Source organism: Acanthopagrus latus, chromosome 1 (genome assembly GCF_904848185.1).
Source record: "Acanthopagrus latus isolate v.2019 chromosome 1, fAcaLat1.1, whole genome shotgun sequence".
NCBI classification, from domain to species: Eukaryota; Metazoa; Chordata; class Actinopteri; order Spariformes; family Sparidae; genus Acanthopagrus; species Acanthopagrus latus.
This window is the reverse complement of record NC_051039.1, coordinates 4,178,756-4,198,646: the sequence shown is the minus strand read 5'-3', so window position 1 is coordinate 4,198,646 and position 19,891 is coordinate 4,178,756. Positions and strand designations below refer to the sequence as shown.

The 19,891-nt window shown below is 42.2% G+C and overlaps 1 protein-coding gene across 3 annotated transcripts in view; it reads left to right on the top strand.

Moving 5' to 3' along the window:
• LOC119024399 (voltage-dependent T-type calcium channel subunit alpha-1I-like) overlaps nt 1-19,891 on the top strand; it is a 224,257-nt gene that overhangs the window by 87,671 nt on the left and 116,695 nt on the right. For 2 of the 3 annotated variants that reach the window (XM_037107182.1, XM_037107191.1), the window contains 2 exons: nt 8,748-8,859; nt 14,150-14,283. The exons of the other annotated variant lie outside the window; for it this stretch is intronic. In XM_037107182.1, coding sequence (XP_036963077.1) covers nt 8,748-8,859; nt 14,150-14,283 — 246 coding nt within the window. The remainder of the gene's footprint in view (nt 1-8,747; nt 8,860-14,149; nt 14,284-19,891) is intronic. 3 annotated transcript variants of the gene reach the window in all.

Below are 19,891 nucleotides of genomic sequence, written 5' to 3'. Positions count from 1 at the left end.
AATGTTTAATGTAACATATGGTAAACTTTAGGGTGACTGTTATTGTATTGTTTGTGTTATGTTGTATGTATTTTCAGCTCTGTCTGTAGTTGCATTGCGTAACTGGTGGTCAGTCTGTTCCTTTTTTTTTGTTGCTCTCAGTTACACAAGCCTGGCAACGCTCAGAGCATTCAAATAGCATGTAACAGTGGACGTGGGCAGGAGAGGAAACCTACACACTTAACATTCGCATCATATTACCACCATGCTACATCAGAGAGAGCGAGAGAGAGAGGATGGAAAGAAAAAAAAGAAAAGAAAGACGGAAAGCACAGAAAATCCCACCAGATGGTGTGAAGGAAGACTCTGCATGCACGTTGGAGTCTTTTCCTGTCTTACAAGCAGGTTTTCTATCTGTAATTGCGTGCCGAGTATTCCCCCGCCACCTGCATTTCTCGTATCTCGCCATCGCCACTAAAAGACACCTGAGTTTGCAGCTGTTAGTAAACTGGTTAGAAACTTAATCCATCCCTCGCCATTGCCTTCAGTACCCCCCGCTGGCTGCAGTTTATCTACTCGGTCTATTTCCAGGAGGTGATGGATTTCTAAATTTACTCACAGTACACTGATAATGTCAAAATAACCATGGATCCCTCTGTCTCTTGTGTGTGTGTGTGTGTGTGTGTGTGTGTGTGTGTGTGTGTGTGGTTTGTGGCAGCAAATTAGTTCAGTCTTCTCCTGCAAGAAGATTAATAACACATTATTAAATCAAATTACAGTCCCTGGTGCAGGAATAGCAGCTAACCAAGACTTAATCTGTGGTCACACTTTTACAGAATCAATCCTCAGTCAAGATACCGACCGAGGAGCTGACGTCTTTACCGGCCAGAGTGTGTGTTATTCACAATACAAGTGCACACACACACAAGCCCAAACACACACACACACACACAGCAGAGGCTTCCTAATATTTTTGTCGGCGCTGGTTACCACAGCAACAGGGCAGAGCTTGTCTTGAGGAATCCTGTGGCAGCTGTGAACCGGCCATCTGAGAGAGGGATGGAGTGGGAGACACAGACAGAGAGCAGAGTCAGAGATTTGAGGAGGTGGAAAGTTGAGTGATACTTGAAGAATGAATTCCATTCCATGAAAACTTTATCATTTATTTAAACGGGTAGCCAGCGAGACCTGAAAGCAGGACAGGCCCCATTAGAGTTCCTCCTCAATTCAGTGAACCGGTTTCACGAGACCAGAATCATAAAATCATCAATATCTGTGCAGTCTTTCAAAGTGGCAACCTGTCCATGATGTACCCAACTGTTGGCACAAAGTCAGCTGGGATCGGCTCTGCCCTCCCCGACCCTTCTCAGCATTAATGGATAGAGATAATGGAGTTCCAGTTTTATTCTCTTATTTTAATCAAGACCCTTTTCTTCTTTCATTTACATTCAGGGCAGTTAGTAGACGCTTTTGTCCAAAGCGACACACAGTCATTCATACATTCATACTCCGATGGCGGTGGCTTGCATGCAAGGTGCCGACCAGCACATCAGGAGCAGTTTGGGTTGACATGCAGACCAGGGGAATCAACCAGCAACCTTCCGATAGAAAGACGCTGGCTCTACCCCTGAGCCACAGGGGTAATCGTGTTTTTGATGGGAAAGTTGGGTGAAGTAATTTACACAATCAAATTTAGGGAGATGTAAGAGACCTGCACGATGTAGATCACTGCAGCGCACAATCAGCATTATACAGACTGAAGAGGCGGACGATGTTGTGAGTGATAGTGTCATGTTAATGGTAATTACACTAATGTTGCAGAGTCAATGTGTGAATGATTCACAGTTAAAAGCTTTGATCACACCTTCAACCAAACATCACTATCAATCTAATAAAGGCTGTAGACAGACATCAGATATGACTTTTCGGAGCAATGATTGATTCGTAGATTCGACAGGTAATAGCTTGTTTTGTCACTGTCATCCCAACAATTATCCACATAACCTTTACCATATATGTGCCTGAGTGTTTCTGAGTGTGTGTGTGTGTGTGCACGTGTGTGTGTGTGCGTGCGCACCTCTGACCTGACAGCTTAGAGAAAAGAAGAGCTGACATGAGATGCTGTGAAGCATTACCGTGTGATGTCCTATGACATTTACTGCTGTCCAACACACTCGCTCACACACACACTCTCCCACACACACACATACACACACACACACACACACACACACACTCCGTCCTCCCTTTATCCAGTCAGCTGTACTGGATCGAAGAACCCCTGATGGAAAATTCCAGGAAAGAAAAAGACCTGCCAACCCCTTCGAACATACAGTGATGGAGGAGTAGATAGATGGAGGTGGAGGAGGGGTAAAGCGAGTCAGTAACTGGAAGCTACGTGGCTGAGGTGATATAAATGTATATAAAAAGGACCAAAGAACACAAATGGAAGATGAGAACAAATGGCCGTGTGTCAATGTGCAGATGACATCCGCATCCGATGACACTGAATCTAAACTTTTAAGCCATTGAACAAAGTAAATATCTCACTATGTAAAGTTCTATAATCATTAGGCAATCCAGAAGAGACGCCATTCACTTTGAACACAGGGAAGCCACCTGTTTAACAGACCACAAGAATGCAAATAAAATAAAGTGTGTGGACAGTTTTTCCACTCCCTGAAATTTCTGTGTGGGTTAAACACCCTGTTGAACTACGGACAAAGCCAGGCTTGCTACCCCTCGTACTAACAGTCTGTGTGCCAATCTAAAAGTCCAACACGTCGACATCGGACATCGGAGAAACCATCCCGTACGAAAGCTCTAAAAGACACTTGGTCGTGTTGTGGATGGACGAGGGGCACCCGTGTTTTTGGCTGCAGTGCAAACCTCACAAAATACCTTGTGTTTTACAGCATCATAGACTATCCATGTGTATTTGCCTTTCCAGCTAGCTTGAAAAGTCCAGCCTTCTGTACTGCTACTGTCCTCAGCCGTTGACACAGTAGAGTCCTCACTGGAGGACAGTGTCGGGTTGGTGGATATTTTTGTTGGCTAAATCAACCACCATGTTTTATCAGCAAGTTGCCATCCAGCCTTTTTGGCGGTTTATCTGACATCACAATACAACGCAGTTATAGGTAGCGAGGGAGTGGTCATTATCAAATCATTGACGAGTGTAGGCTGGCACACGTGGGTGCTCGGCAAGCAGTGCCCATAGACATCAGAGTTTGTTTAATTTTGATTTAACAAGTGAAAGTTGACCCGGTACATTGTCCTTCTCCGCCTTTCATACAATCTTACGCATCCACACCTGGGACAGATACAATCAGTCGTGTGTCAAGCAACTCACTTAACAGTTGTTAAAAGGAACGTAGGAGAGCATTTCCTCATATCGCTCTCCAAGGTGTTTTGAGTCTGCCATTTGAAACTCCACACCAGAATCTGAGGCACTGAGGTTTCTGTTCCATCTTCCATTGATGACAATATTTCCACAATGCAATATGCATGTCTAAAATTACAAAGAGCTCCTGGTATAAACACTTGATCAGTCAGTGTTGCCTCACGACAGGATGGGGTCTCACTCAAGTAAAACTAAAAGCCCCAAACCAAAATAACTCCCCCCTCTCTCTTTCCATCTCTTGCTCTCTATCCCTCTGCCCTCTCTTTGTGCCTATTTATTTCATTTGATAGTCGATCGGTTGCCATGGATACCGGAGGTCGTTTGCCTCCTGCGCGTCTCTTTGGATACAATAAAAACAAGAGAGGGAAGGCGAGAGAGAGAAAAAAGGCAGAGAGACATGGAGAAAGGGTTAGAAAGAGTGACGCCACGCAGTGAGGTATTAAGAATTCATTTAGCCCCCGCTGCCTCACACTTTCAGCTTCCCAGCTCTTCTCCGGCTCTGTCACGCCGATGCTTTCGGCACATTCAGATCTTTTGGGTAATGGTCTCCAGTGCCACAGAATTTCTATCTGGCCTTTTTAGAAATCTTGGATGTGTTTCCTGCCAGCTGTGTGATGTAACTGAGTCTGCCCAGGGGGGTTTGGGGACAGACTACCGTGGACATCAGGTTGCTTGAAAAAAAATCACAGCAAAATGTATTAGGACTGAAATCAACAGATTTTCAAAGTCAGTTTGTCAGATTCAACAACGTTTAAGCAATTTCTTAAACATTTCTTTATTTTTCCACATATCACTGTAAATGTGATATGTTTGAGTGTTAGTCAAACAATTTTAGCAGTTTAAATACAACAGCTGTGGCTTTCAAAGATTGCCATGGCCATTTTTTTTCCCGTTGTTCAACATTGATTTTAAGATACATATTCATAAATGAATCTATACAGAAAATCATCAGTAGTTACAATGTGCTTGTTGTTGTCTCTCTTACTTGCGCTTACTTACTCTTAGTTTACTTTGTTTTACCATCGTCATACCAAAGTTATTGATCTTGATACCTCACCTTTGTGTATCCTGCTTTTAAAAAGAAAAGTATTAAAAAATGCATTGCTTTGGTCGTTCATTCACATCATACGCTGCCCCTAGCACTGTCACATTGTCATCAATCTAGACGTTATCGAATGTTTATGGGTCCCAACGTTACTTAAATGCTCTTTCAGATGCTTTTGACCTTGCCAGTACTAATCAGGCAGAACTGTGAATACTAAACTTTTTGGCAGAACAATGTAAGTTGTCCACCAGAAAGCTATCAGAAAGCCCGATCAGTCAAACTCTACTTCCCACTCGTATTTTAATGGAGTTGCTCAGTGGCCCATATTGAAATACTGTAGGTCGTCCTGGCAGCTTCTAGCAAGTGAGTGACAGCCGCTGCATGAGCGTGAATCAGAGCGTGCCAGAAAAACAGCAACCCACTTTGCAGTCACAGGTAAAAAAAAATAAAAGAAGGTTAAAAAATTCCAGAGGTGAAACGGTTCTATAAAACAATTTCTGTGTTTTATTCGAACACCCTGTCTGAAACGGAAGCTTCGTGCTTTGAATCTTACCTCATTCTCCATACAGGTGCAGTGTTGATGTGCAGTGTGTGTGCGTGTGTCTTGTGTGAGGGAGAAAAAAAAGAAGATACTGAACCTCCTCCAAGGCACCTACACTAATTGACTCATTTTTCAGAAGTGCAGAGAGACACTGACAGACACTTGCACATTGTTAAAGGCAAATCATGTATAGGCAGCGTGCATGAGAAGCTAAACTGAAGAGCTTGGCGACTCACAGACGCTGTTTTTAAGGAATGCATTTGGCAGAGGAAATAACCTCGAGATGATCCTTATAGCATTATAGCCCAAAGGCTGTCATCATCACTGTGACTGGGGAAATAAGAAAGCGCTGACCCGCAGTTTTATCCAGCCGGGCTACACACATTAAAGTGTGGGGTTTTTCTTTTTGGTGGTGTGTTCACTGGTGCTGCCTGGAGGGTCTCACCGTGACACCTGCGGATGATATCTGTGTCCTCATTAGGAAGGGCTAGCTACAGAGAACAGCTGAGCCGGCAAAATGTGTTCAGTATGTGCCTGCCTGAGGAATGCAGAAATCATTTGAATATTTGTATCACTTACAACTGGCACTTATATTCATCGTATAACATGTAAATGAATTAAATTTGCTCGATTTAGATTTTCTAAATGTGTATTAGCCCACAACAACGCATAAACAAACAATTTTCATCTAATCCCAGACAAATCTAAAACTTGTCTCAACCTCTGCATTTTGGTGTCTTATTTGGGACATCAATGTATATAGTACATACAGTAAATATATCTAAGCTTAACCAATACCATTGTTCCCTTCCCGATACTGATTCTGATACCTGAACTTATCTGATACCTGAGTGTGAGTATTTAGTCGATACCATTGTGTTAAAAAAAAAATTAAAAATAAAAAATCAATAAATAAATGGAAGTTCTTTTAGTTCAAGTTGTTATCTTGCTGGGAAGGAGCAAGTTCATCAAAGATCCTTTAAATGATACAATTTTACCGCCTACCCCATCTGATTTGTCCCAGGATCCCCAATTAGCAGATGTGTTAGTTTTAAGAGTTTATGACACCCATGACCAAAATATTGATGCATTCGTTCTGATGAAATTAGTATAAAATTACAGTATTTTGGGCTGTTTAGGACAAAAACCAGATTTAATTCAATTCTCCATCATTATTCCATGATACCAAATTACTGAAGTCTGATTGTTTTCTACCCACTGGTTGTTCTACTTGTGTGCACAGTACAGTATGTACAGTTTTCTGCACATTTTGTTTGTGCATGCATTTGTCCTGCTTCCCAGATTGTATATTTGCTAGCCAAAACCTGGCAGCAACAGCTTTTGTATTATTTAAAAGGTATAACCCATTAAAAATGGATCCTACTGGCCAGCAATGTGTGTGTGTACATCAAAGTTAATTATCAACTTTAGAGAGAAACAGAGACAATCAATTTAGAAAACAGCGTATCAGTAGGTGAAAAGATGGGTACAGACAGCTCCAATGCAGTATATGGAAGCCCTCTCTTTGACAGGTAGACACCACTGAAGGGTGCAAGTCCCCTCTTGCTAATTTCTTAAAAATAAATAATTAAAGAGCACATTTGAAGAAATATTACAGTAAAAGATCTTAAAAGAGCTTTTCCATTCTAATTTTGTTTCTTCAAAATTACCAGAAACGGAGGTCCCCTCTTAGACAGTGGAGAAAGTTAGTTCCCCGTTGGCTATATTGACATGTATCTGTGTGTGTGTGTGTGTGTGTGTGACGTTGGTTTGGCAGCACAGTCTGTGAGGTTGCACATATGAAATGCAAAAGTGGAAAGTATGAAATGAGGAATCTTGTCTCTTCACCTTGTATCATGTAAACAGTTACCAGCCTGCGAGACATCGGTATTAATGATGCCTCCCTGCATTGATGAACATGTCTTTTCAAATGATCCCCATCAGACACACATTGATCTAATGTTCAGGTTAATGTGACACTTAATATACACAAGTGGGGTTTTGTGTGTGTGTGTAAGTGTGTGAATGTGCGCTCATGTGTGGGTGGGTGTCTGCGAGCGTTTTGTGTTTTTGAACATGTTGGTTGGTTTTTGCACGTGCAGATCTGCGTACGTGTGCTTCCCTGCCCGCGTGTGTGTCGACAAGTGGGTGTTTGTGTGGCTGTGCGCGATGCTCTGTCTGTATGTTTATGTGTTTGCATGTGTTTTGCCCACTCATAGCCTATCTTTATCCATGCTGTGATATCTACAGTAGCCCATGTCTTTCCAGGAGGGGTTGAGGCAGGGCTGAGAGAAACACGTTTTAAGAATTGAATCTCTTCTGGAAATTGTGCCTGTTCAAACCTGCAGCGCAGGTCGCTCAGAGAAGAACAAGGAGTCTCGGTTTTCTGTCTCTCATTTCTCACTGAAGCTGCTTCCATTCTGTGCTGTCGGGCCGCTGGGGGAGAATTTTTCAGCATCCTGCTCTGCATAGCCTCGGGGAGGGATTGGACCTCCTGGGCTATTACAGCACATCCTCCTTCACACGCTTGTTAGCCAAGCAGCACTCTCGCTCCCTCAACACACAGAAAAATGCATATTGAATCACTCGGTCACACTCTGCTGCTTTGTTCCTGTTGTTTTCTCTGGCATGCAGCTTCGATTTTGCATGTTTTGCTGGCTCCGTTAACCTTTCCCACAAACAATTGTTGTTGCTCTCAAAACATTTGGCACCGTCACAGATATTGTGTGACATCTGTACTCCAGCATTTCACCAGTCAGTCTAGTACAGCGGGATTCTCCTCATAGGAACCACTGAACTAGTAGGGATCCAGTGCTTTGCTCAAGGACATGCTGACAGTAGATTCTGGTAAAGTTAAATTCTGGGAAATGTAGCTATTAGAGCTTGTTTAGCTTTATAATTAGGATTTCTTTGAGAGTGTATGCGTGAGTGTCGGGAGAATTACACAGCCTGGGAAATTGCTAGTTTAATAGTGTACACATCGTAAATGTCACTTTATGTTTTTCATGGCTATTGCAAACAATCCGACCTCTGCTACAGCTGCTCTTCAGGCCTGCACTTCAGCAGCAACATTCAGACACAAGTGGTCCAAGAGGAATTATGGCAGGCCCTAAAAGTCAAAGCTGTGCTCTGAAACAATGACATTTGGTGACTGAATTGGACCCTGCAGGGTTCACCTTTTTTCGCCACTCTAGTTTTGTTACAGTCACTGCAGTTTTGCAGTAATGATAACTCTGAGACCGTACGCAGCCTCAACAGATACACATATCATTTAGAGCTGGTAAATACGGTTCCTTTTAAAGATTCAAGTCACTTGAGTCAGTATTGCCTAATCACCATGGAAACTCAGTCCTAGCCCATTTTCTTTTAACCACTAACATAGTAGGAAGTTCTGTGGATTCACTCGGAAGGCTCGGAAGCTACGGGCGTCTCCGGCATGGCGGCTCGTGAGCTATGATGATGAGTGATTCGACTTAATATTTGATAATAATAATAATACTTGATATTAGAGATTTGCATCTCACGGGTTATTTTAAAGACTCGGGTTAAAGATCCAGCTGAGTCACAATTCACACACCTCTAATATCACTCGAGTTTCTCAGCTCATTTGCCTTGAGCAATATATGTATCTATTCTAAATATTGGTTATTGGGCCATTAATTACTTATAATTGAACAATAAATAATTATGAAATTAGGAATAACTGAACACATTTCATATGTTTTCCAGTTCTCTGTGTCACTCTATGAGCTGTTCTCCTTAACAGTCCGTCCTCCTACGTGGTTCGAGCGTGTGAGTATAATGGTGATCCTGTTGAACTGCATGACTCTGGGAATGTACCAGCCCTGTGAGAACATCGACTGCTCCTCAGACCGCTGCCAAATACTACAGGTAGGTGCCAGCACGCACACACGAGCACACACATAGACATATTGTTGTGATCATGTTGTTGCCATTGTTACAGATCAGATTCAAAGCTGCCTTCCTGCAAGAAGTTGCATAAGACATGCATAATCTTGATGGTGATACTTTATGTTGAGGTTCGATTGAGATGGCACTGTTGGTCTATGTGTGAAATATCACTAAGGCTAGTGGCTGGCTTTGAATGAATCTCAATGAAATTATTAGCCCTTTGTCTTTTTTCTGTACCTGAACTTTGGGATGTCAACATTTGCCATTGTCACCATGCTAACTTTAAAGTACCGTGTCACTGCAGCCAGCTACAGCTAAAGGGAGGTGTTGTTGGTTAGCTTGTCGCCTCGTTGTCTTCACATTTATCTCACTTGTCTGTTAGTCTTTTCTACCTGATGTTGGTATTGATATTTTTGGGTCATCCCCCGTTGGCTTATCATTTATTTAATTCACCACCGCTGCCCAGGGTCCAAAACAAACTTTGGACTTTAACTTTTATTTATCTTCCAATTTTGGCCATTCTGCAGCAAGCGTTACAGCTTCACAGAGCCGCTAGCGTGACTGAAGACTCTGTATCTGTTGTATCTAAGTTTACTTACTTACACAGGATCATGTATATTTGATCAGAGGCTCTACAAACATACGTTCATGCTGTACAAAAGCACTTGTACACTTCTAAACATGTAAACAAATCTGCGAACTCGCACACTCGTACTCAGCCATACATATTTAATATATAAAAGCCCACAAAGGGAGACGGCCTAAAAGCACAAAAGCACACGAAGACAACAGAGTGTGACGACGTGCTCAGGAACCCATACAGTACAAACACATCTTCCCACATTCTTGTGTGCACGATAATCCATTTATCCCTGCATTTTCGTGTTGACACATCAAGAACACACTCATTCACATGCACACACACCCTCCCTCCACCCGTCTGTAGTCCTTCCTCTCAGTCCTCCCTCGTCTCGCTCTCCCTCCTTGCTGTGACTCACTTGCTAGCATGTGGTCTTTATGGTACAGCGAGCATGACTTTCTCACGTACGGCACCTCGGCAGCTTTCTTCCCCCGGCTACCCCCCCGTCATCCGGCAAGACACAGAATCCCTCCTCGCTCGTATCAAAGGTTGACTTGAGTGGGTGTAACATCTGTGCGTGAGCGTGTGCACGTATGTCTTCGGTCCGGACGGTGTGAAGAGCTTGTTGAACCACCCCGGCGTCCTGTTTTTTTTTTTTTTTTTTCACATGCTCGCACTAACACACACAGGCGTGCACACGGCAGCTCGCTCATCATAAAACAGCCAACACACACAGTAGATTGATTCGGCTCCCAGGGGGATGTGGCTGGCGAGTTGGACCTAATAGAATTTCTCCTCCAAGTATCTACAGACCCTATTCAATATCAGCATGGATTTAGCGGGCTACAGCGCCACAGTCGATACACTCCTCTCAGGAAAATCCGTTGTTCAATACCGCCATTTCAATGGCGCCTCAGCAGCACGATCTATAAGCGCTAACAAATGTGGACTTAAAGACCTCTGGAGGCTTAGCTAGATATTTACTCAGCTAGTATCCCGTCTTAGATGGACGGATGTGTGGATGGAATGGAACAATCCGGTTTGGATGTCGGGATTCTCTGTCTGTTTTCCATCTCCGGTTTGTTCTGCAACAAAACTTGGAGGATCTATCTACTTCTAACACTGCTTGGATGTGTGTTGAAACATCTTGCAGACCAAACAGGAAAGCTAATTTGCATTTGACTTCCTTTTAGCTATCCTGTGACCTGGATGGCGGAGAATCTTCATAGACATCACAAGCTGTTGTGTAGACACAACAGTGTTTTTATCTGACAGAATACAAATCAACGATAAGCCTTCAGAATGAAAACACCATGAAATAACATCCTTCGTCACAAGTCAAGGCTACAAATGAGCGCTCGAGCTCGTACACAAATCGACCAGAGATCACACACTTGTGATCTAAAGTGTTTTTTATTATAGCAGCATTCCTTGATCTGATAACTTGCTGAATTGGATTGAAAAAAACATTTGAAGATATGAAGGTTTTGGAGCCTTTTAATGTTTCAATGTTTAGCTCTGTAAATAGATTTGGAACCACTGAATAGTAACGTAGAGCAAAAAAAGCTAAAACAACATTGAATGCTGTTGCTCTCCCTTTCTCCTCTTCTTCCAAATTCCTCCCGAGCAATGTTAAGAGCCTCCACAATGTCATCAGAAGCATTACTGAAATGGTATTATGTATTTTGAATGGGCTTCGTAGCCCCACGGGCCACGTTTCTATTATACTGTCCTATAGGTGTCTTTTTCTCCCGAGCAACCTTTTCATTTTTAATCCATGAGACAGATTAGTGACATCTTGTTTGAATAATGTAGTCCATGATGAAGTACTAGTTCTTTTTTTTTAGCCACCTTCTCTCTGTCTTTTGTCCTTTTTGTCCAGGTCCTTCATGTGTCCTACATGGACAGGGCGAAATCTGGACCTCAATGGTTTTCCTCAGGTCCAAACATTGTCACGTTAAAAAAAAATCACAAAACATGAATGAACTTGCATTTCTATAGTGTTTTTCCAGTCTCCTGACAACTCAAAGCACTTTACAACACTTCCCACATTTAACCATTCACACACAGATTTGCCAGCTATGCAAAGGTGCCAGCTGCACATCAGGAGCAATTTGGGGTTCAGGATCTTTTCTTTCTTTCTTCTAACCAAAGTTAGAGATGTCCCAATCAGGTTTCTTTTACCAGATGACGCAGAAAATCCTGATCCTGTACCACAGAGATGAGCTGGTTATCCAGAGCAAATAATTCAATTACCTCCTCTGTAATATTTTATCGTACCAAATATGTATTATTAAATGCAGCTCTTTTGTTACCCCGTTACTATGTTCAAAATTGTTGATCCCTGATCAGTGGAAAAATACCCATATTGAGCCCGATCCCAATCCTGCAGATCGACATCCCTCGCCAAAGTACAAATACATCAAAGAATGGATAGAGACAGAGGTGAAGAACAAGAAAAAAATGAAGATAGAGATGGGTAACGACAGCCGTTTAGAGACAAAGAGACATACAAGGAGAAACAACACGCAACAAGAATGGAAGAAAAAGGAGAAAAAAAGCTAAATAGAGTGAGAGGTGTAAGACAACATCCGAGGTGAACTGTTTTATGAACTTTTCAAAGACAGCACCTTGTCCATCTTTTTGGTTTGACAAAGGTCAAGGTTGCAATCGTTGGCCGCTCCCTCTCATCAGTAGGCCAGTCTGGCATCTGTTCACACCTTCAGGACTGCTGAGTAGGAGGATTCTTCTCCAGGGGCTTGATACTGACAAAAAAAAAACAAAGATTCACATCAGTGGTTGAGCTTCCGATCATATTGCCTACAGTACTCTCCTCTGAAAATCAAATTACAGGCAACGCCAAGCGCGTCACTTCATCTCTAATCCCCCTGTATACACAGAAAAGAACACCAGCTAATCTAGGCTTTTTGCTCACAACAGCAATAACACGCATTAGCAAGCTGCGATCTTTGATTTATTTTGATTTTTTTTCTATTTCTCTCTTCTTTTAATTAGATGCTTGATTAAAGCTGCGAGGGTGGTGTTGGTGGGGGGGTGTCAGTGTGGGGCTTATCTCTGATTACTCCTCAAACAAATTATTTTCCATTACCCCAACGTTTAGGGCAAACTGCTCAGCTGAGGGGGGGAGGTGTGGGTATAAATATAAATATAGAGGTTTATTAGAGAGAAGGAGGGCTCAGCAAGGAAAAGAAATAAGTTAAATCCAGTGGTTTTACACAGAGAGACAGAAGTGAAAGCTTGGAAGGGAATGTGGAAGGAAACATGGGGGACGACAACTGGGAGAAGCAAACGAGGGAGAAAAAAAAGGAAAAACGAGAGGGATAAGAGGAGGTCTCTGACACCTGTTTGATTTGGAAATCCTTCAAGTGTCCATTTGTAAGGATCACAGTTATCTTCAGGCTGCATTTTTGCTGGAAACAGTCCAGGGTATCACCCACCTCATCCCCATTGGATTAATGTCCAGGAAACAGTCTGGTCTGTAAAATGTCAGAAAATAGAAAACTATGTGCAGGAAGATTTTCTGGAGCTCTCGCCGACATCTACAGATTGCCTTTTATAAAAATGAATAACATACCAGTGGAATTTAATCGACAAAACGTTAGAGTGAATTTTTTTTTTTTTTTCTGAGAGGAATCAAATCCAATTTGTGTGCATAATAAAGCACAGCCTTGCCGTATAACCTGAGTTATTAATAGTGACATAATGGACAATTTCACAAGCAAATCTAAATGACATCTGCACCTGAAACAGACTTTGTGGTATTTTTGTCTTAAGTCTACAGGCAGGGGCACTTGAGACTCCTTACGTACTTTCACTCCAGATTTCACACAAGTGAACTTGTTTAGTTTGCACATCTGAAACACAACATTTGAATTTAGCCACATTCATACTGCTGGAACAATCCTTATTGTATGTAGACTCTGTTCAGACTGCAACCGATCGAAAGATGTGTTTCTTAAACTAGATCTTGTAGACACACTGTGAATGCATGAGACAATTGAGTTCCTTCACCTCGCCCTCCTAACAATCATGATATTAAGTTGCCGTGTAGAACCGTCAGATTCTGCCCAATGACTCTGATGCACATCTTGTTTGATGTGATCATTATTACTGTTTCCAATTTGAGCGTCCAGAGAGTCTGGACTGACTGTCGACATCTGATTGAATCACATTTAAATGCGGCTTGTGGCTTGTTTACCGATCCAGACTCTCTGAAATCTCATATCTCTCTCTCTCTCGTGATAAATGTGAGTCAAGCAAACATTCCCTCCCACTTTTATGTTGTTGACAGCAGGCAGGACCGACCCATTGGCTTCGAGGTTTGACCCTGACCACACCAGCACCAGGTGGTGTTTTGGTCTTCTTTTTTTTATTTAAAGTTGCTCAACATTTTCTGTCACAGGATCCTCCACTACCTTACATAATATTCAAAGCCCTGAATGACACATTTTTATCTCAGTGATTTTCTAAACTTCATGCCTGTGCTTGCTTTGACCTTGCTTTTGTTGCGTAATAAAAAAAAAAGGTCCTCTTGCGTCATCAGGTCACAGGATCGTGCCAGCAAGTTTTCCTCATTGACACTCACTATCGTTTTTGAAGTCTCAGCCACCAGTTAGAGGAAACGACTTCCTCTTCCTTTTCATTTTTGACACGTTGTCTCTCTGACAGGCCTTTGATGCATTCATCTACATCTTTTTCGCTCTGGAGATGATTATAAAGATGGTCGCCCTGGGGATCTTTGGTCGACGCTGCTACCTTGGGGACACGTGGAACCGACTGGATTTCTTCATCGTCATGGCAGGGTGAGAACTTTCTGTTGCTTTTGTTTTACCCCATGCTCTATGTCAGGGGACTCACAATGACAGGTTCTGGATCCACACATCTTGCAAAACTTCGTGATTTACTGCACAAAATGACGCAATTCACAGAGCAAAGTAAATCATAATGGGCAGACACCATATTCATAAAACTTGCGTGTTGGATTAAATGGGAGCAAAAATGAATTCATTCCCAGTTATGCATTTTCCTGAAATCCTACAGCTCTCCATTTAAAGCACATTCAAATGAAATAAAAAGTTCAAATGTTTAATTATGATGTGTCATGTTTCTATTAAAAAGCCAAGCTCCAAATCTCATTATCCGGCTCAGCTTTCTTTTTGTGTACCTGACAGTTCTCGATCCACTGTGCCACCAGGCATGGCCAATCATGTCGGAGTTGAATTCGTAACATGACATGAAATATTAACGTGTTGATCGTCACCGGCTCTCACCTGGGACACGGCTGACAATAAGACAGCGTTAATGTAATTCAGCTGAGCTAATCACCGCGATGTAATTAAGTGAATGAGCTGAAATTACCCTGTCATCGGTTTTGCACACGGCCCTCCCGTTACTGCTGACTTCATGAATATGAGCTGAAACCTTTGGGTGGTGAATTGAATCACTTAAACAGACTCATTATGAGAGAAACAGACCAATAAACATTATCATAACCTCTTTTTTACCACAAATGTTGAGCTAGAAATGTTTAAATGGGGTCTAGCCTGATAATATGCATGCCATGTGTGTAAAATTATTGATAGGCTAATAAATATGAAACCAATACGTGTGACCCTGACCTATGTGATTTCTGCTTTCACACATTGTAGCGGCCACCTGTAGCAGTGTGTTTTCAGCTGCAGAGCATTGATTTCTCTCTGATTTTGGCTTTTCAATGTCTTCTTTCACTTTTTTGACTGATGCTCTGCCAGCGGGAGAAGTTGAGCCTTTTATAAATAATTTTTCAGTTCAATTTGTCCAGAAAACAAACACTGTCCCCTTTTTTTATGTTTGGTTAGTTCTGTGATTACACCGACTGATTACAAGCTGCCCGAGATGTGTGATTAAGAAGTCACATTGATTGAGAAGTAACTTGCTCACTGGACAGTTTTGACGGCTGCCACCCTGTATCATCGCCGCCATGTGGACCTACGGAGGGAAATCAATTTCTGGTGAAGTGACAGCAGGCCGTGCAGCACTTGATCGCACCTCGTGTGTTTGTTTACCGCCTCTGGTGTCACAAAGACTAGACTACAACTGGACCTGATGTGATACGAGATAATGATGTAACAGGTGAAACCGGACGGAACAAGATGATAAAGAGGTGTCTCGCATTGAATAGATGCTGGTGGATCACTGCACCAGTCTAGGTAGGACACAAGATCACACACATTTCTTGCACTGAGGTGTACCAAAAGATCTTGAACATGCAGATCACTTAGACAATTGCTTTCTTGGCAATGGACATTCAACAGGTGGATCTAACTGTAGTTTAGCTTTCGTATTTATGCTAAAAATCACTAATCTACCACCACAAAATCCTGTGTAATCCAGAAATAAACTCAAGAGCTCTGCACTCTCACCTCCGTCTTATTAGCTTTTAGTTTAACCAGCAATTTCACTGGATAAAATAATGGAGTTGGTGACAGAATAAAGAAAAAAAAAACCTCTTTGGCAAGAAGCAGACATTTCCAAAGCTGGGCGACCACGGTATCCCTTGGCACATGATAATTAAAGTAATTAACATGATTTGACAATTCAAAACAATCAAGCTGTATCGTATCATTGTTATGTCCTCTAGTATTTTTCAAGAGATAATTAGAAAGCAGAGTAGAACCCCCAACCGATCAGTAAACGATTCCTTATTACGGGAGATGAAACCACCGGGTTGTCGCAGGATGCTGCGTAAATGTCTGTCAGATCTGTTTTAAATGTTGTCTGAGGCTCTTTTTAAAGAGACATTCTCTCCATCATGTAGGGATTTTGCAAACATCATAATCTGAAAGACTGACTGAATGACTCTGAAAGGAACAATTGGTTACGGTCAAAAACAGCAGTATCTCTGTAATGTTTCAAAGGATTATCCAAGTCATTATTCAAATCTTATCAAATGAGCCCAATTTGAAACATATACCAGAATGCTTCAGCAGGGGCTGAGATATCGTATTTTTTTAGTACCTCGCATGGTTCAAGCTTTAAGAGTACTGGATCCTATAATCCCTGTAAAATAAATGAATAGCATATTTTGTCCTTGCCTGACAAATGTCAAGATCTTATAAACTGAACTCCTGATACTCCTGATTATCAACTGGTAAACTGACCAGTTGCGGAGGTGCTGTGGTTAACTTTAATTTAAATTTCATTTCATTTCATCTTAAGGAAACAATGGAAAACATGTGAAGAACTGTGTGTGGTTATCAGTCTGTATAGTTTACCATGCTACTGGTAGTTGCAGTAATCTGTTGACTTGCGGTCTTGAGTCGTTGATTCTGGTCATTTCAACTGAGGGGCATGCTTGTCCTGATGTGCACCCTCTTTGCCCAAACAGTAAGAGGTCTAATGAGTTATTTGGTGATTGTCTGATGTGACAGCTCCTCCAGAGCCACAGGAAGACATTAAACAGCTGGTTTCACAGGCTGAGTGGAACTCCCCATGACTACTCGAATGTTTTTTGTTTTTTTTTAATGTGTAAAATCAGTGGAGTTTGTAATAAGGCAACCGCACGATATTTCAGCTAAGGATTTAATTGGTGTGTAATGTGTGGCCTCTTTGGTTTCGATCGATGTCTCGGGGCTTCTTTGAATACCAGACTGTAATGTCAAAATTCCAAAGAACAAATGTAAGTACACCCATGACTATGACTTTATGTTTGCACATGTGCTGCCACTACCAACACTCATGCCAACACAATGCTGGAGAGCATGTTAACTCAAATGTGTGAAGCCTCTCAGGCCAACAGATGCAGACCAATTCTCTAATGGAAATTGGAATATCGGGGCAACAAAACATGAGATGTAGCGCTGAGCTAGGTGACAGCAGAGTTTGCACAACCTATATACACCAGATGAAATGAAAGCTTGTTAGCTCCCACTGAATCATTCTCTACTACCAACAAGGATACAACATACAGCGTGAATCACGGGCTGCTGCTTTGCTTGTGTTGGCAATATTATAACGTTTTCGACTGCAATTATGAGCGAGCTAGCTTCAGTCCAGATGGTACAGAGGAGTGAGTCACCAGTTAACACGGCCACTCATTACACTGAAACCACAAGCAGTGCGGTAGTGTCCTTTCCTTACAAAAGTTGGAAAAAAAAACCTTTTAAATATGCCAATCCAACAGAACCTGCTCAAACCCCATCATCCACAGAACCCTCTTTCAACTCAATGCATCAGAACCTCCTAGTATAAGTTAAGCTTGTGGTTGGTTGTCCTTTGCCTGAAGCAAACCGGGTCGACTGGAGGGGCGAACACATTTGCCTAAGCAAGTTAAACATTAGCGTGTAGATTTGTCAGGTGCATACTGAAAATTTAAGAAATAACAGCCAAGTAACACATGCAAAATTCCTTTAACTTCCGTACACCAAGATGGTTGTCAAAACAGATCTGCCTGGAAAAACCCTCCACCCCTTTCTCTCCTCCCCACGATGCCCTCTGCAACAACCCAGGAAGTTCAGATGAGATCCTGAAAGCACTACGTTCACTTTTAATCAATATTCAAATAATTGTTTTAAGTAACGCATTGTGAGAAAATGTTTGTACTTAAGATTTCTATATTTCTGTTACACCGTCCTTTGATGAATTATTAACTTTCTCCTTTCTTTTGGCCCCTGCAGCTTTTTAACTGAACTTGCATTTTTCTATCTTACACAGTTTCCCCATTCTTCGCCTTTCTGTTTCCATTTTCCTCGTCCTTTTTTTTTTTTACCTCAGGGGGGAAGGTGAACATTTTTCATTCACTTTTACTGTCCTGCTTTTTCTATATTTTCCATAAAATCTCAACAGTCACCAGCACATTCTTCCAGCCCTCAGGCCAGAGAAGCAACTGCCGCCACCATCTTGCTCTCTCAAAGCGTTTCCTCTGGTCTGTTTCCTCGACTCTGATCTCACACTTTCAGCTCGTACGTCTTCCCTCGCCCTTCTTCTCCTCGTCTTTGCTTCAGTTGCCAACCTATAAACAGCAGCCACGGAGCTCTGTCGCCTCATTTCTGTGCGCCACCCCCCCCTCAGAGGGATACCACCACCACCTCCACCACCACCACCAATTATTCCCCAGTCTTACATCCACCACATGCGGCGCATGTAGCTGCAAGGATGGGGGCGGGATAAAACGCTGCACCCCTGGGAACTAGTGTGCTGCAAACACAAACAGTAGGCAAGCTGCAGGAAAGGGATTATGAGCAGCATGAGTTCCACACCAGGCTCCGCTTAGCTCGCCTGTTGAGCTGAACCAGACCTCTGCACACAGATTGTGCCGAGCAGTGTGTGAGCGCGATGTTTCTGTGTGGAGAAGGCAGGTGTCCAGAATTAAACCAAGCTTGCCTTTTCAGCGGCTTCTCCCACAGGCCCAACTCTCCACTGAGAGTCTGTTTGTTTGGCTTTTTTTTTTTTTTTTTTTTTTTTAATTTAGACAAACAAAACTCTGAGTTAAAACCTCACAGATTTTCGTCCTGAGCATTATGACTTAGATGAACATTTGTTTTTCACTGGTTTAAATGTTTTTTAGTTTGTTAGACAGTTTCCATGTTGACTAATACCTGTCATTATGCTTGATTGTTTAGAGATTTGAAATGGAAACTGCTTGCACTGTATGTACTGCGATTTTTAAAACAACTTTCCATTTTTTTCCACTACATTTACATCTCTAGACTTTTACTCACACACAGTGCTTGGCCTGGTGAAACCAGGGAGGCCAGTGTACGTAGGTGCTGAGTCAATGATGGCAGGTCCGGAGTCGGACATCTGTCTCCCTGTGTTCTGATCCTCTGCCTGTTGATTATATATACAGCTGCTCTCTGTCGCAGTAATAACATTAGTTCTAATGACTGACGCTGATCCAAATTGTTGAAGCGCTGCGGCTTGTTCGCCTGCAGCAGAGTGGACAGGAAGGAACAGAAAGAAGGAAATGACAGCGAAGCAAGCGAAGGAATGAGAAGGACTGGCTTGTTTTTTGTTTTTGTTTTTTTTTTCTGCCTTTACTGTTGGCACCTTCCATTGCTCAGCATTAAGACTGTTCCCTTGCCTGCTGGAGGAGCTTGGAGGTTTAGTTGTAGAGACACTTTGGACTGGAAGCAAAACAAAAAAATTGGCTCAGATTGTGGGTGAACAGTGCAAGAACCAGTTTTCAGAGTCATCTGGCAATCAACAAATGAACAGATTTTCACCAAAACATGCACGGAATTAAATTACTGAAAATAAAAAAATTGCTCATCAACAACCAATGATTTTTAAAAAAGAAGCAAATTGTGCATGACTCTCTCAGTTGTACATCTCTGAAAATGTGTGTTTATGCTTCTGAAGGTCAGATTTAGCAAATACTTAATCTAGACTCAGTGTTTTTGATTGTGCGAGTGCATTTTTGTGCCCACTGTA